At 37.3% G+C, this 14,731-nt stretch overlaps 1 protein-coding gene across 1 annotated transcript; it reads left to right on the plus strand.

The window, feature by feature from the left end:
* Positions 1–90: 90 nt before the first annotated feature.
* Positions 91–13,827, plus strand: CWC27 (CWC27 spliceosome-associated protein homolog (S. cerevisiae); the record flags this gene model as incomplete). Its single annotated transcript, XM_009574548.1, has 9 exons — positions 91–96; positions 1,291–1,387; positions 2,993–3,105; positions 4,518–4,661; positions 5,401–5,499; positions 5,681–5,784; positions 6,839–6,908; positions 10,596–10,675; positions 13,794–13,827. Coding segments are annotated over exons 1-9 (747 nt in total), but the record flags the coding sequence as incomplete, so codon positions are not given.
* Positions 13,828–14,731: the final 904 nt, after the last annotated feature.

Consider the following 14,731-nt stretch of genomic DNA (forward strand, 5'->3'; position numbering starts at 1 on the left):
AGGAGAGCTGTACTGCAGCGTAGGTGAGGGAGCTGCGCGTGGTGTGCGGGCGGGGAGCTGCTGCTGGGGGCGGGGTACACTCCTCGGGGGATGCGGGTGAGGAAACTCTCTGCTCCGTGGGGGTTTTGCAGGCGAGGGGGGTGCGCGCTGTGCGTGGGGAGGGCGGCTGGGGAAGTGGCGCTATGTGCGTGCGGCGGTATTCGGGTGAGGGGGTGCGCGCTCTGCGTGGGGGGATTGTGCACTCCGATTGTTTTTGAATGGGGGTGTGTGAAGGAATGGTATGTTGCAGGGGGAGGGGGGGGACGGGGAGGGGCATATGCGCTGTATGTATGTGGTGGTGATTTCCGTGTTGTGGTACTGGTTTAGTTAAAGTTAGTTTGAGGTGTTATAGCCCTTAAAGACATTACCTGAGTCAAAGCACGACGTGTGCTGTGTGGATACATAACACAGAGCAGTGCTCGAAGCGTTTCATTTCATATCATAGAATCATTACGGTTGGAAAAGACCTCTAAGATCATCAAGTCCAACCATCAACCCAACACCACCATGCCCACTAAACCATGTCCCTAAGCGCCTCATCTACACGTCTTTTAAATACCTCCAGGTATGGTGACTCAACCACTTCCCTGGGCAGCCTGTTCCAAGGCCTGACCACTCTTTCAGTAAAGAAATTTTTCCTAATGTCCAGTCTAAACCTCCCTTGATGCAACTTGAGGCCATTTCCTCTCGTCCTATTGCTAGTTACTTGGGAGAAGAGACCAACACCCACCTCGCTACAACCTCCTTCCAGGTAGTTGCAGAGCACATCAGCCTCCTCTTCTCCAGACTAAACAGCCCCATTTCCCTCAGCCGCTCCTCATAAGACTTGTTTTCCAAAGTTTGTCTTTCCTCAGTCTTTCCTCTGTTCTTGACTATCTCTTAGGTTCTCAATTTTATTATGATCTCCCACTGAATTTAATGATATTACTTGTAAGAGGGGTGTATGCCTTTGGAACATAATTGGTTTTTTTCCATGTTGTTTCACTATGGAAGTGATAAAGGGTATCTAAGTTTCTATCGTGTGTCAGGTATGAGGTCATTGGCCTTGAAGCCTTATTATACGTATCGGTTCAAAACTGTATCTTAAGTTCTGGCAATATCAAGAACTAATAGTAGCTACTTGGCACATTTGAATGTCTACTGCTGTTACTAATATAATGAATTCAGAAGCATTTTTTTAACTCAGCAATGATATTCTTTGATCAGTGACTAAGTTACAATAAAACTAATGGTGTATTTATATTTTTGTAGGTTTTGCTGAGAACTACAGCAGGAGATATAGATATAGAATTATGGTCAAAAGAAGCACCAAAAGCATGTCGAAATTTCATCCAGCTTTGTATGGAAGGTAATGACTGAATGGGATAGGAGTTGCTGAAATTATTTGCTATGCAATCTTTGTGCCTTTTTTGTAAAATAGAGGTCATAACTATGTTTTAATTTTAATATCTTAATGAATTTTATTTGTATTTAGAAAATATTAATTAACACTCAGACAATGTTTTTCAAGGTTATTAAGGAACCTGGTGGAAAAAAGTAAAAATTTTATATGGTTTTCTCAAATGTAGGAGATGACGTAGTACTACTGAAAAGTTGTATGTCAGAGGCTTGGGAAGGCTTATTTTCAGCAAGTCTCTACAAAGTATAACTTCTTTAATATGTGTATGAAACGGCAATGATGCAATATTGGACATCCTCCAAAATTCTCATTTCCGTATCACCATCTTTAATACCTTTTCATTTTTTTCATGAATGCTTCCAATGTTTCATTTGCTGTAGTTTTTTGTTGATGGAAGCTCTGTAACACTCTTCACTGGAGTAGTGGGTACCAGAATGAGAAGCTCCCTATTGGGAAAACTGTAACAAGAATTTGTGAAGGACCTGGTGCCTTTATGTGTTTTCTAGCTGCTGCTATTATCCCATTTATGCCTTCATAGAGTGGTTAAGAGTTCTTTTAGCCCTCCTCTGTTAGGGAAAAATAGCAGTTTAGAATTTGTGTGTCCAGCATGGATCCAGACTGTTCCATGTTCTTATACCTAATGTGAAGATGTGGAGATTTTTTGCAATGGTAAATCAATTTCTTAGCTCTTGGTAAGCCCTAAGAGTTCAGTTATCCTCAGTGTTAAAGAACTGGGCTTTATTTCCTTTCTGCATTTGTCTGACTGTTGTGTAGGATCCTGTGCTTTGTATAATAAATTTGAGTATTTCTCCTGTGAGTGTCCTAGCATATAGCTATCCTGTAACATTTGCAAATCCTGCTTTGTCTTGCACCATGCTGCAGATTTTTTTTTTTTTATTTAAAAAAAAGATCGACCTGAAATATATGTCAAGTAAAGTTAGGTTTTCATTGCTCTTGTTTTCTTATGATCTCGTAACCCTTATCTGGTAGATAAAAGAGGATAACTTAGGGTGCAATATGTACCACATATTTAATTCTGTGAAAACAATCAGTTTGGATACAGTGTAGGTGGTGAAAGGGGTGACACCTGTGTTCCATGCTGGTGAGTGAAAATGCTGATCATTTCGTGTGTGTGTATGGTTAATGATGTATGTGAGATTTTGGCTGGGACAGAGCATAGTAGTTTTAGCTCTCCTTTTAAATTGATGTATGTTGGAAGTGTCATTCCAATGATAAAACTTAAAAGCTGAAAAGAAAATAATTCATCAATATCATCTTCTTGATGATGTGCAGTGTCTTTTGCAACAGAAACACATGACACCACTTTTTTTTCGTAAATGTCATCAGCAATACTTTGTAGCTGAGATACACTGAGCAAGACAGTGGAAGAGGAGGGAAGCCAGTGGAAATAGCAGAATCCAGTTACACTACTTGCTTTCTGGAACTTCAGTCTCTGGGCATCTCTGCATAATCTATATGAAAGTTTGATTTTGAGACCACTTACGTATATTTAATATCCTCTTCTTTTTCTTCTTTTTTTTTTTTTTTTTTTAGAGTATTATAATAACACAATATTTCACAGAGTGGTACCTGGCTTTATTGTGCAGGGAGGTGATCCCACTGGTACTGGATCAGGTGGAGAGTCAATCTATGGAGCTCCCTTCAAGGTACATATCTGTATATCTTATGCATTAATTTTTGGTTATTCTCTATCAGTTGTTCATTCTACTGTGTTGGGTTGTGAGAAAACAAGCCTTATCTTAGAAATGCAGTGTTATACATGTAGAGTAATTGCTTTCACATGTTGCTTCAGTGTTTTTGAATATGCCTTTTTGAATTGAGAGTTCTTAAATCTGGCTGTTCTGGTATTATGATAATTATATAACCTTATTAACATGAACTTCACAAGGAAAAATAGGGAGGAGGAAGAGTGAAGAGTAGGTGTTCATACGTGGCCAACTCAGATGCAGAAATGTACATTGTTTACACACATTGTATCTCATTTAGCAAAGGTCTCTGAATGTTGTATATGTCTTCATAGGTATTATTGACACCAGCATGGCTCATCTCTTAACCAGGAGGCTCAGATCCTGAGTGAAGCCACACACGCACAGCAGTTGTGTTCTGTTCTGCCTGGTTGTTTTATTTCAGATGGGGCAGGCACCTTTGACTCATGACTGAAGCTGCATAGCCTGTCTTTGAGCCTTCCATCTCCCTGCTGCTAGAGCAGACTCACACATAAAACGAGAACGTGAAGTTTGTGGAAGAGATTGGACCTGAGCAGAGAACAAAACAAATATTACTGATATTGTAGTAGCATCGCTGCTCAAAAATTAGTGGTATTTCAATATTGCAGTGTTTAGAATTGTGATACTACCATGGTATTAATCCATTACTCGTTGCTTTAACTTTGCGTTGTAAGTAGTTCTATTCTGTCTTCTTATGGTCTAGAAAATGTTCTTCTATGGATTTTTTCAATATTGTACTATTACAACCTGTTACTGAGCTTCCAGTTATTTTACACAAATTAGGATTTTTTTCCTAAATACAGTGGTTAACAAGAGTGATAGTTTTACCAGAAATGTATGAAATGCAATTACTTTTAGAAATGCTTTGGATTTTTTTAATATTGGGGGCGTAATAAATTCCAACAAAAACGAGTAACGATTATTAGGTAATGATTGGAAAAAGAGAAAGTTAACAAGATAGAACTTAGAGTTTTTATTAAATCATGTGTCTTTCTATTATTGATACACTAGTTTCTCATTTTTTTCTTTCAGTGTTGGTTTTGTGTTTATGGTTTATTTTGAAAGAAGATTGTTCACTTGTTTGCATTATTATAGGGACTAAGAAGAAAAAACATTGGCTAAAAATAATCTTTTCTGCTGAAAACAGAAGCTTTTAAATACAACTGTGGCATTAAGTTTTAAAAGACTTTGGGTTTATTACTGTCTGAATTTAAAAGAAAATTAACAGCATATTTTTGTGTGTGCATATTGATGTAAGACAGACATAGCTAAAGAAGTGCAAAAATAGTTACATACTTAAATTGTGTTCTTTTCTCTTCTGTCTCTGCCAGGATGAGTTCCACTCACGATTGCGATTTAATCGAAGAGGACTTGTTGCTATGGCAAATGCTGGGCCCCATGATAACGGGAGTCAATTTTTCTTTACATTGGGTCGTGCAGATGAACTTAATAACAAGCACACAATCTTTGGAAAGGTCTGCTACGAGGACTAAAGTCCCGGTTTGAGTTTCACAGAAGCTGCTATAAGTTTCTCTGTATTCAAAGGCTATTTTAGTGTTGTTTGCTGCTATGTACATTTGAAATTTATTTCACTGCTTTCTAAGCTGTCTCCGTTCTCTTTGTTTCCCATGTCTGGTAGAAATATTCTACGGGTTGTTCCCATAATTATCTACTTTACTGTTATTATTCTTCTAAATTATATTTTCGTGTTGTGCTTCCTTTGGATAACCTTACTAATATTATTACGGATCTGTCTTATTAATCAGTTCATCTAATATTAGTGACATTTTAGAAAATTCCGTTTGTAAATTTTAATCACCCATGAAGAATCAGGAAAATGAAAAGCATAAGGTGAATTTACCACTCTCATGATTTACTTTAAAGAAAATAAACTAGCTATTTTTTTTATTTCACAGTGTCTCTTATTTTCCTGTTTCACAGCTCATAGTAAGGATTTGACATCTTCCCCTGCATACGCTCTCAAAAATGCAGGTTTAGCTACCTGTATTCCTTCAGCTTTTGCTGTTAAATTTTAAAAAAAACAAACCTTTGTACATTGTACTTTCTGTCTTTTAGAAGTCTTACATGCTTACAGTATTTCCTATATCATTTGTATTTTCAAAATTCTTTACATAATAATTGCCTTGCATTTTGCATAGTAATTAACAAAAATTATAGGCAAGGATTTTCAAACCTTTTTAATAAATTTGACAGGTTACGGGGGATACAATATATAACATGTTGCGCCTGGCTGAAGTAGAAGTTGACAAGGAAGAGAGACCTCTTAGTCCACACAAAATAAGAAGTAGTGAGGTGAGTATGTTCTGGGTTCAGATTTGAAATTTTAAAATTCTTTTGTTCAAAGTGTTCAGAAAACTGTGTTCTAGTATGAAAACTTGGCATGTCTTTTTATATATTGTTTTAAAATATTGAATCATTTAATTATAACAAAATACCTGTTAAAGATGTGTCTAAAATATTACTTTTTTAACAGGTTTTGTTTAATCCTTTTGATGACATTGTTCCAAGACCAAATAAAAAGCTGAAGAAGGACAAACTAGAAGACGAAACTAAAAAGTCCAAAGTAAAAGGCACAAAGTAAATATATACAACATATATGTTGTGGTTAATTTTCTTTCACCTTTAATTTGCAGCTTGGTAATTTTCTATTTCTGCTTTTGAAACACAAGGCTTTACCTTAGCAAAACCTACTTCCCCATTTCTGAGAGATGATGCAAATCTAGTTGCTCTGGCTGAAGTGGCTACAGGTCAGATGATGCATAGTAACTGTTTCATGCATGCTGATAGTTTGTTGCAAAAGAGAGGTAAAAGGTAGCTTGAGCCTTTTCCATTGGCGAGCATGTGCAATCATTCTTTTGTAACTGAGATGACACTGAAGTTAGTATGTGCTAGTAACTAGTTCATATCTCAGTTGTTTGAGGTTTTTGGACTTGTTTTATCAGCTACCACTTCTCTCCCACTAAAATACTTAGCAAAAGGCAGGCATTTTGACATGGGAAATTTCAGTTTCTGTGAATGAAATTTGGTAGTCATAAACATGCAATGAAAAGTAATAGGAAATCTAAAGTGTGTGTACGCTGTCAGTTCTGTCGGACAGCAGTACAACAGGTTGCGACTGACTGGTTCCAACATAGGGTAAACAATTAATTTTGGGAAGAAAAATTTATAAAGATCATTGTTTCTTTTAATTACATTCTATGAATGTGTGTGTATTTGATGCTTTTCTGAGCCGTCATATCATGAAAATCTTGTGTTTGGTACTTGAATGTTGCTCTGCTGGAAAAAAAATGGAAAAAAATGCAACTGCTCTGTTTTCAGAGCTGTCAGCATTTAAGAGTCTGTGAAAGTTAGTCAAAGAAGAATTTCTCGAATTCCGTCTTACCATTTTCTAAGTGATGCTTAGCTATCCTGATTGTTTTGTCTCAGGAATAGAATAGAGCATGCTTCTCTAAATATTTGTGGTTTATTGCAAAACAACATGTTGTGGTTGTTTGAAATTGGTACATTTCACAGGGCAAAAAGTTTTTTTAAAAAATTGCGTACAATATGAAAGTAATATGTTTAATGTTTATGGAATGTTAATAAGACAGTATTTAAAGTTTTACTAGAAAATGTGTTTTCTCTTTTAAAGAAATTTTAACCTGCTTTCCTTTGGGGAAGAAGCTGAAGAAGAAGAGGAGGAAGTCAATAGAGTTAGTCAGGTACTGTAGCAAATCATCCCCATTTTTCTTTTCAACTTAAAATTACCTTTTTTGCATGTTTGTGAAAAGCTTTAAAGTTCTTAATCTTGTTCTTACGTTTGAGTTTTCAACAATAATACTAGAAATTACTTCAGTTTTTATGATTCTACTATTTTAACATGTTGAAAAAACAGGTTTTTAACTCTTCTAACTTTGAAGCTGCCTTCAGTTACTGTGTGATATTTTTACATTTCCATAAACATAAAGTTTCATACTTCATAGTGTAGATCTATGTCTGCTGTTTAAAATTAATGGAGGTGATAGGTACTTTATTCTTATTCACCTCCTTAACTGTAGGAGTGTGATTTGATTGTAAAATACTTGAGGTTTGAAATAGATCCACTTGTTCATTGCCAGTGCATTCTTAGCTCCATTTTCTTATGTGTATCCATTCTGTGTGGAAAATGAAGTGGGGTTATCTGTGGGGAAAATAGTGCGTTGTCATAATTAAATATTGCAGTATTGTGAATTGTCCACATTCACAGAACTAGGGTTGCATAGGTAATCTTTGATCTAACATTTCCTTATCTGACTTTGCCATTTAAATAAGGTTAGTTTAAAATTCCTGTAAAAAGTTGTCATTCTCATTTCTACTGCTGACCAAATTATTTCTCTAGAGCCCTAGACTTTCTTACTTATTTGTACAGTTTGGGTACCTACCTGCTTCGGTTAGTGATCAGACTACATGGTGCTGAGTCCTGTACCGCATAAGGGAAAAAATGGTCCTCAGTCCTTACGATTTAGTTAAAATGCAAAAGACAATAGTAAATAATATTACAGTGAGATGGTATCAGTCAGGATGATAGTAGAGGTTTATCACCACAGTAGTTTCAACTATTCTTCTTTCTTGTTTCAACTTACCAGTCAGACTAACTATACTTGTTTACCTTAACATGCTCATCTGCAGTTCTGCTCTTGGTGTATGTGTGGGTTTTAATATTGCATTTAATTCAGTTGCTTTGATGTTCTTCCCTTTCATGTCAAATACTTGCTTTTCAGTTTAAAATTATATAAATAGAACACCTCTTTCATGACAAGCCCAGTTTCAGTGTTGTCATGCTGTCTTCAACTGTCTTAAAATCTCATCCTCATATTTGTCCTGACTAAATTCTGGACTAGCTGTAGCTGGGAAAATAACCAAATCAACTCTTCATGAAGAATTTCTATTCATTCTTCACAACAGAATGAAAACCGTTTTTACCAAACCTCATTGCTTGTTTCTAATAGGTCTAGATCAGTATCTCTATAGTTCTGGACATCATCTTGATCTTGATATATTAAGCACCAACTTTCATTCTCTGTTTTGAATAAGAAAAATTGAAGGTCAAAGTTAATAATGGGATTCTTTTGACATCCACAAATTCAGAATCCTTCTGTGAACTTTTTTTTTTGCTAGATGCAGTAAGTCTTGCTTGTTTCAACATGAGAAGGGTATATTTTTAGGACTGAGGTTGAGAGGAAAGCCTGCAAGTAGCTGAGGAATCCTCTAATAGATCTGGGAAAAGGGAACATTTTCTATTAATTTTTAGTGCACTGAAGATAAGGCTAAAGTTATCTAAAGAATAAATGAAAACACCATGTATCAGGATGAAATTTTTATGCTGTTTAATGGTTTCATGTTTACATGTGAAAAATAAGAATTCTTGTCTTTGTCACATCCTATTGACCAAGTAAATACTGAATTTAAGAATGCCTCCCTAAGTCTTTTCTCCATCTTCCCCATTATGAACAATTTACTACTCTGGACTTGTTCAGGCTGCACTACACTTAGTCTAAGTGAGAGAATGTGTTTTATCTTTACTGCAATGCATCACCTTGTTCCTGAGACTGTACAAAGAAGGGCAAGAAAGATAATTGGGGATATGGATCGTGGTAACTTTAAAATAAAAAAACAAAGGGAGAGGGGGAGGGAAAGATGGGAATGAATATTCCCTATTTCTTACAATATGAAAGTTGAGACACAAAGATAAATGAGCAAATAAATATACAAAGTATTTTTCCCTTTTGGAATTTAAATTGTGAACGTTTATGCCACAGAACATGATTAAAGTGAGAGGTATAAATACTTTCAAAAAGAGATTAAACAAGGGATTAGGGCCGTTGGTTTCTTTTAAATGTTACAGGTCAAATTGTGTCTTCTGTATCAGGAGAGTCTCTAAATGGTTATATTATACAGACTATGAATTTTAGAAAGAAATTTGTGTATCCCGGGAAGTTATAGAAGGCAGAGATCACAGGATTAGGGAAGTTTGTGTGAAGGAGTGGCAAGAGCAGAATGGCTGCGTGAGGGAGGGCAAGCGAGGAGGCAAGAGTGATTCCAGCACAGGCAGTGCGCTCACCAACAGGGGCACAATCCCACAGAGTCTGGGTACAGCAGGCAGAGTTGGTTGCTGGTAACAGAGTCCATCAACAGGGTCCTGGATATGGCAAGCAATAGCCAAGATCAAGGCCCCCATCCAGAGAGTCCTGTCAGGAGCAGCAAGAGATGGGACAGGAGACGAGTCTACAATGTGGGTCTAGCACGCCCATCCAGAAGATGGGGTTAGACACAGGTACACCTCTGACACAGCTCAGGCCTGAGCTGAAATGGTGCTTATGGGCACAGAAGCTCCAGGTAAAACTCCTCAAGGCCACTAAGGCTATTAGTGCACTTGGGGACCTGGTAGTGGGGCCCCCACTGATTGTTGATTAGTGTTTAAACTGAAGCTTTCAGTGTCCAAACTGCTCATGTAATTGTCTGTACTTGTTTGGAGCAGTTTACAAAGGTGGTAAGCACTTGTCTTATGTTTCCTCTAGCTCCTGAACACACGCACGAATTACTTGTTAAAGGAAGTAATTTTTCATGTTGCTAGTGCTAGAATGTGTTAGTGGTTTTTTCCACATAATAAAAAATAGAAGTCATGTTTAAATAAGTAAGATTTTGTTATCCACACAACTACTGTCTTCCTGAAGCTGAAATTGAGACATACAGGTCATAAAACAGACTGTTTCTGTAATGGAGATTTTCAGTCTGGTTTCAGTCTGAAATGTAAGTGTAGTTTTTGGATTAGCGTGGGGAATGCTTTCTTACTGCAGTCTTTCTGTCTGAAGATCTTACATGTTGTTAAATTTATTTGACTGCTTGCTTCAGTAGATGATTCCTGCATGATGTATATTGCACGTTGATGTATTGCAGGTTGTTAATTTCTTTTTTTTTTCCTAGGGTTCTAATTAGTATTCTACCAATTGATAAGTACTGCTTTGTACATGGTTTGAGTTGTCATATGCCATTATTGGAAAGTCAAGTTCTTACCTCTTCATTCACTCAAGTACCTATGTGCTAGACCATGTATCTTTATGATGTGTAATGATTGTGATGACTAAACAATCTTTTTTTTTTTTTTCCTTTTTTTTTCTCTTTCCTTTAAAATTAAGTGCATTGCTATTGAAACAATGCTTTTTAAAACCATGGGGTCAGTTTGATGCTCCTTTTTCTGGAACGCTTTCTCTGTTCGTCTGCTATTAAAAGTATTTATATTTACTGGTTAGATTAAAGCTACCAAGAAACAAGTTAATCTTTTTCTTACCATTATCTTTTTTCACCATCTCTTCTCTCAAACACTGAAATTTATAATACCTTTTTTTCTTTTCTTTTTTTTTTTTTAACAGAGCATGAAGGGAAAAAGTAAAAGTAGTCATGATCTACTGAAGGATGATCCACATCTAAGCTCAGTTCCTGCTGTCAAAAGGTTAATATGTGATTTCCAATTTCCAGAACAGATTTATTTTCAGGATGTTAGACCTGATTAGCGTCACGTATACTCGTTTGTCTGTTACTCTTTAAGAAATTAAGAATGGCAATGCTGGATCGGACCAAATATTCCTCTAACCCACTCTGCTGTCACCAACATTGGCCTCAGCGAATGCCCAACAAAGAATAAAAGCAGGGCAAGCATAATGTTTACCTGAGTAGTCTCCCAGCCTCCATCTACTTTCAGCTCAGGGGACTGTCAGAATTTGATGTGGTTCATCTATTTAGTAATCCTTAGTAGAGCTCTTGTCAAAGTACTTATTCAGTCTCTTGTAATATTGTTTACATTCACACCCTCCTGTCTGCTGCAGGAAGGGGTACCTCTCCTCTTTGTTCTGCACCTGGGTGCTACTGGCGTCATTTGATAAATTCTAACTCTTATGCTGGAAGAGACAGTGAGCAGTCAGTCCCTTTATATCTCTCTTTACCACAATCCCTTCTTAGGCCATCACTTTTCTAGCCTAAGCTTTTAAAGCCTATTCAACTTTTCTTCGCACGGAAGTTTTTCTGTACCTGTGGTTATTCTTGTTGCTCTTTCCAACCCTGGTTCTGTTCTAATATCTCTCCCCCGCCCCCTCCCCCCCCTCTCCCGAAATCTAAACAACATATTAAAAATGAGGTGAACCATAAATCTGTATGCTTGTATAAAGATGGTCTCTGTTTTCTCCTCTATTTCTTTTTAATACTTCTTACCTTCTGATTTGCTTTTTTAACCACTGTTGAGTATTGAGCTGAGACAATTCCATGAAAATATATCAACTCCAAGAATTTATTTATCATAGAATCATAGAATAGTTTGGGTTGGAAGGACCTTTAAAGTCCAACCCCCGTGCAATGAACAGATCAGGTTGTTCAGAGCCCTGTCCAACCTGAATGTTTCCAGGGATGGGGCATCTACAACCTCTCTGGGAAACCTGTTCCAGTGTGTCACTGCCCTTATTGTAAAAAATTTCTTTCTGTAAGCCCCCTTTAAGTACTGAAAGGCCTCAGTAAGCTCTCCGCAAAGCCTTCTCTTCTCCAGGCTGAATAACCCCAACTCTCACAGCCTTTCTTCATAGGAGAGGTGTTCCATCCCTCTGATCATTTTTATGGCCTTCCTCTTGACCTGCTTCAACAGGTCCATGACTTTCTTGCGCTGAGGGCTCCAGAGCTGGATGCAGTACTCCAGGTGTGGTCTCACCAGAGCAGAGTAGAGGGGCAGAATCACCTCCCTCGACCTGCTGGCCATGCTTCTTTTGATGCAGCCCAGGATACAGTTGGCCTTCTGGGCTGTGAGCGTACATTGTTGGCTCATGTCCAGCTTTTCATCCACCAGTACCCTGAAGTCCTTCTCTGCGAAGTGGCTTTCTATCCCTTCAGCCTGGGGGGTTGCCCCAACCCAGGTGCAGGACCTTGCACTTGGCCTTATTGAACCTTCTGAGGTTCACATGGGCCCACTTCTCATGCTTGTCCAGGTCCCTCTGGATGGCATCCCGTTCCTCACGTGTGTCAACCGCACCGCTCAGCTTGGTGTCATCTGCAAACTTGCTGAGGGCGCACTTGATCCCACTGTCTGTGTCATTGATGAAGATATTCAACAGTACTGGTCCCAATACGGACCCCTGAGGGACACAACAAAGTCCCCTTGTTCTGTATGTGGGACTCCTTTTCCTGATAGCTTTACTTTTATCTACTTCGAATTTCATCTATCATTTTATTGTCTCATCATTCAGGTCCTTCTGCAATTCTTCAATCTGCTCTTGGCTTTATTATCCTGAGTAACTTAGTATTAGCAAAAAATTCAGTGACCTGGCTATTTGCCTGCTTTGTTACTGAGCTCTCTGAACGGCTCGAGCCCCAGCACAGACTACTGTGGATATACACTAGTGATCTTCCTCCATTGCAAGAAGTGATTGTTTGCTTCTAATTTTTATTTTCTGTCTTTTAACCATCTATTTATTCATGCGTGGACTTTCCCATCACCCCAGGACTACTTAGTTTCCTTAAAAACTTTTGGTTAGAGATTCTGTGTGAATCCAAATATATCAGAGAGATCATCCACAGCCATGTGTAGCCCCTTCAAAACACTCCCAGAGGTTGGTAAGGCAGTTTGCCTTATAGCCATGTCACAAATCCCGAGTAGGTCATTTTGCCTCTTCCTGTGGCTTCTACTTGATCAAGACTGACATCAGAATTACAGATGTGGATGCATTCTAAATATTTCCTTTAATACTTATAAATGTGTTTTTGGCTTTTTTTAAATTATAATCTTCTGTTAAGGAATACTTCCACAGAGTGTTTTCTGGGTTAATTTTTTAAATGAAATTAATGTCATTGATTCCAGCAAATTTACGGTTTCTTTGATGATCTTGATTGCTTATTGATGGCTTAGGGCGCACCTCAAAGCCTTGACTTTGGGGACTCCTTTAATGTTCCTTGCTTTGTTTCTCTAACCTAACTTCTTTTTTTAAATTGTGGGATGGAAAAATCTTCAAGGGTCTTTAATATTAGTTTGTGACAATTAACAGTGGATATGTTAGCCTTAGTATATTCAAATAGATTCCTTTTTTAATACACTAAACTGTAGCTGTATAACAAATGAAAATTTTGATGTTAATCTTGATTATCAGTATAGTGCATGTCGAACACACCTATATAAAGAAGGCTTTCCAAAATGTAGGCTATTTGCAATGAAGTGCTAGAAATTGTTTGATATATGAGATCAAAAATGTCCGTCTTAAGTGAGTTTTGTTGGATTTTTTTCTTTTAACTGTATACATAAGTGTTTTGTCTGGATAGCTTAATGGTTAGAATTTATCCATTTTATGAAAGTCTGTAGTTTTATCCTGTGTTTTTAAACATTTCTAATTAGAAAGGATTATGACAGTCAGATGGTAGAAAATACTATTAATTGATACTTTTAAGATGAATGTGAGGATGATATAAATGAGTAGGTTGACTAAAATTTCAAGTACCTAACCAAACAAAATTTTTTATTTAAGAACTGGGTTTTTTAAACAGTGTTTTAAATCTTCTTTGGTAATTCAAAGTATTTATGATTATTTTTCTTCTTTTAGTGAGGCAGCAAGTGAAGAAAGGGATTTGAGTGAGGTAAGTAACATTTTTTTACAAATAAGTCTTTGTTTTTTACTGTGTGTAAATTAGATTTTCTTAGGGGAACAAATGCTACTTTAGAGGTTTTTGAAAACTAGCTCAAGTCAGATTTCCAGCAGAAGGCTGGAAGCCCTTTCAGAGCTCTAAGGTTTGGCTGCTGTGAACATTCACAGCAGGCTAGAGTTACTACTGCCTACTACCTACTGCATTTTATAAAAACTGCTTACCATATATTTTGGTCAGTAGATTAGGTATATGGGAGGTTGTGTACCACAGAATGACAAACCATTAATAAAAGCCCTGAAATTTCTTCTAAAAAAAAAAAAAGTTAAAATTAAGTTTGTCACGAGTAACGATATAACTCCAATGTCTGAGGGGAAATCTGTGTATGAGTGAGAGCCCTGTTGGAAAGCTTTCTTCAAGGAAACAAAATTTCAGTGAATATTTATCACTTAAATTGTATTGATGAAGACTGTCACCTCTGAAAGACAGGAAATCTGAATAACCATCAGTAACATTCAACCAAACATGGAGGCTATTTTAATTACAAGGAGATTGTCGTACATAGTGCAGAGTAAGATTGCTAGCTGAAGTATGTCTTTTCCTCCAGCTGTAGGTCATGGGGTACCCCTTTGAGTTGCTGTTGAGACAAGGATGTAGTATTTGACTACGAATGTAATCTCCCATTCCTCAAACTGAATCCTGAAAAGTACTGTGTTCCATATCTATCCACCATGCACAGAAACTGCAGTGTTGATGCACTGTGGAAGTGGAGACACAATCTGTCTATTCTTGTGCCTAAAAAAAAAGAAAACAGTCTGCTTCCACCCTGTTTCCTGTTGTTTTTTCCAAAAAGCATAGTATGAGTTCAGGTTCTTGGACTCTTCTCCTTTGTAATTCC

Source organism: Fulmarus glacialis, unplaced genomic scaffold (genome assembly GCF_000690835.1).
Source record: "Fulmarus glacialis isolate BGI_N327 unplaced genomic scaffold, ASM69083v1 scaffold42923, whole genome shotgun sequence".
NCBI lineage: Eukaryota > Metazoa > Chordata > Aves > Procellariiformes > Procellariidae > Fulmarus > Fulmarus glacialis.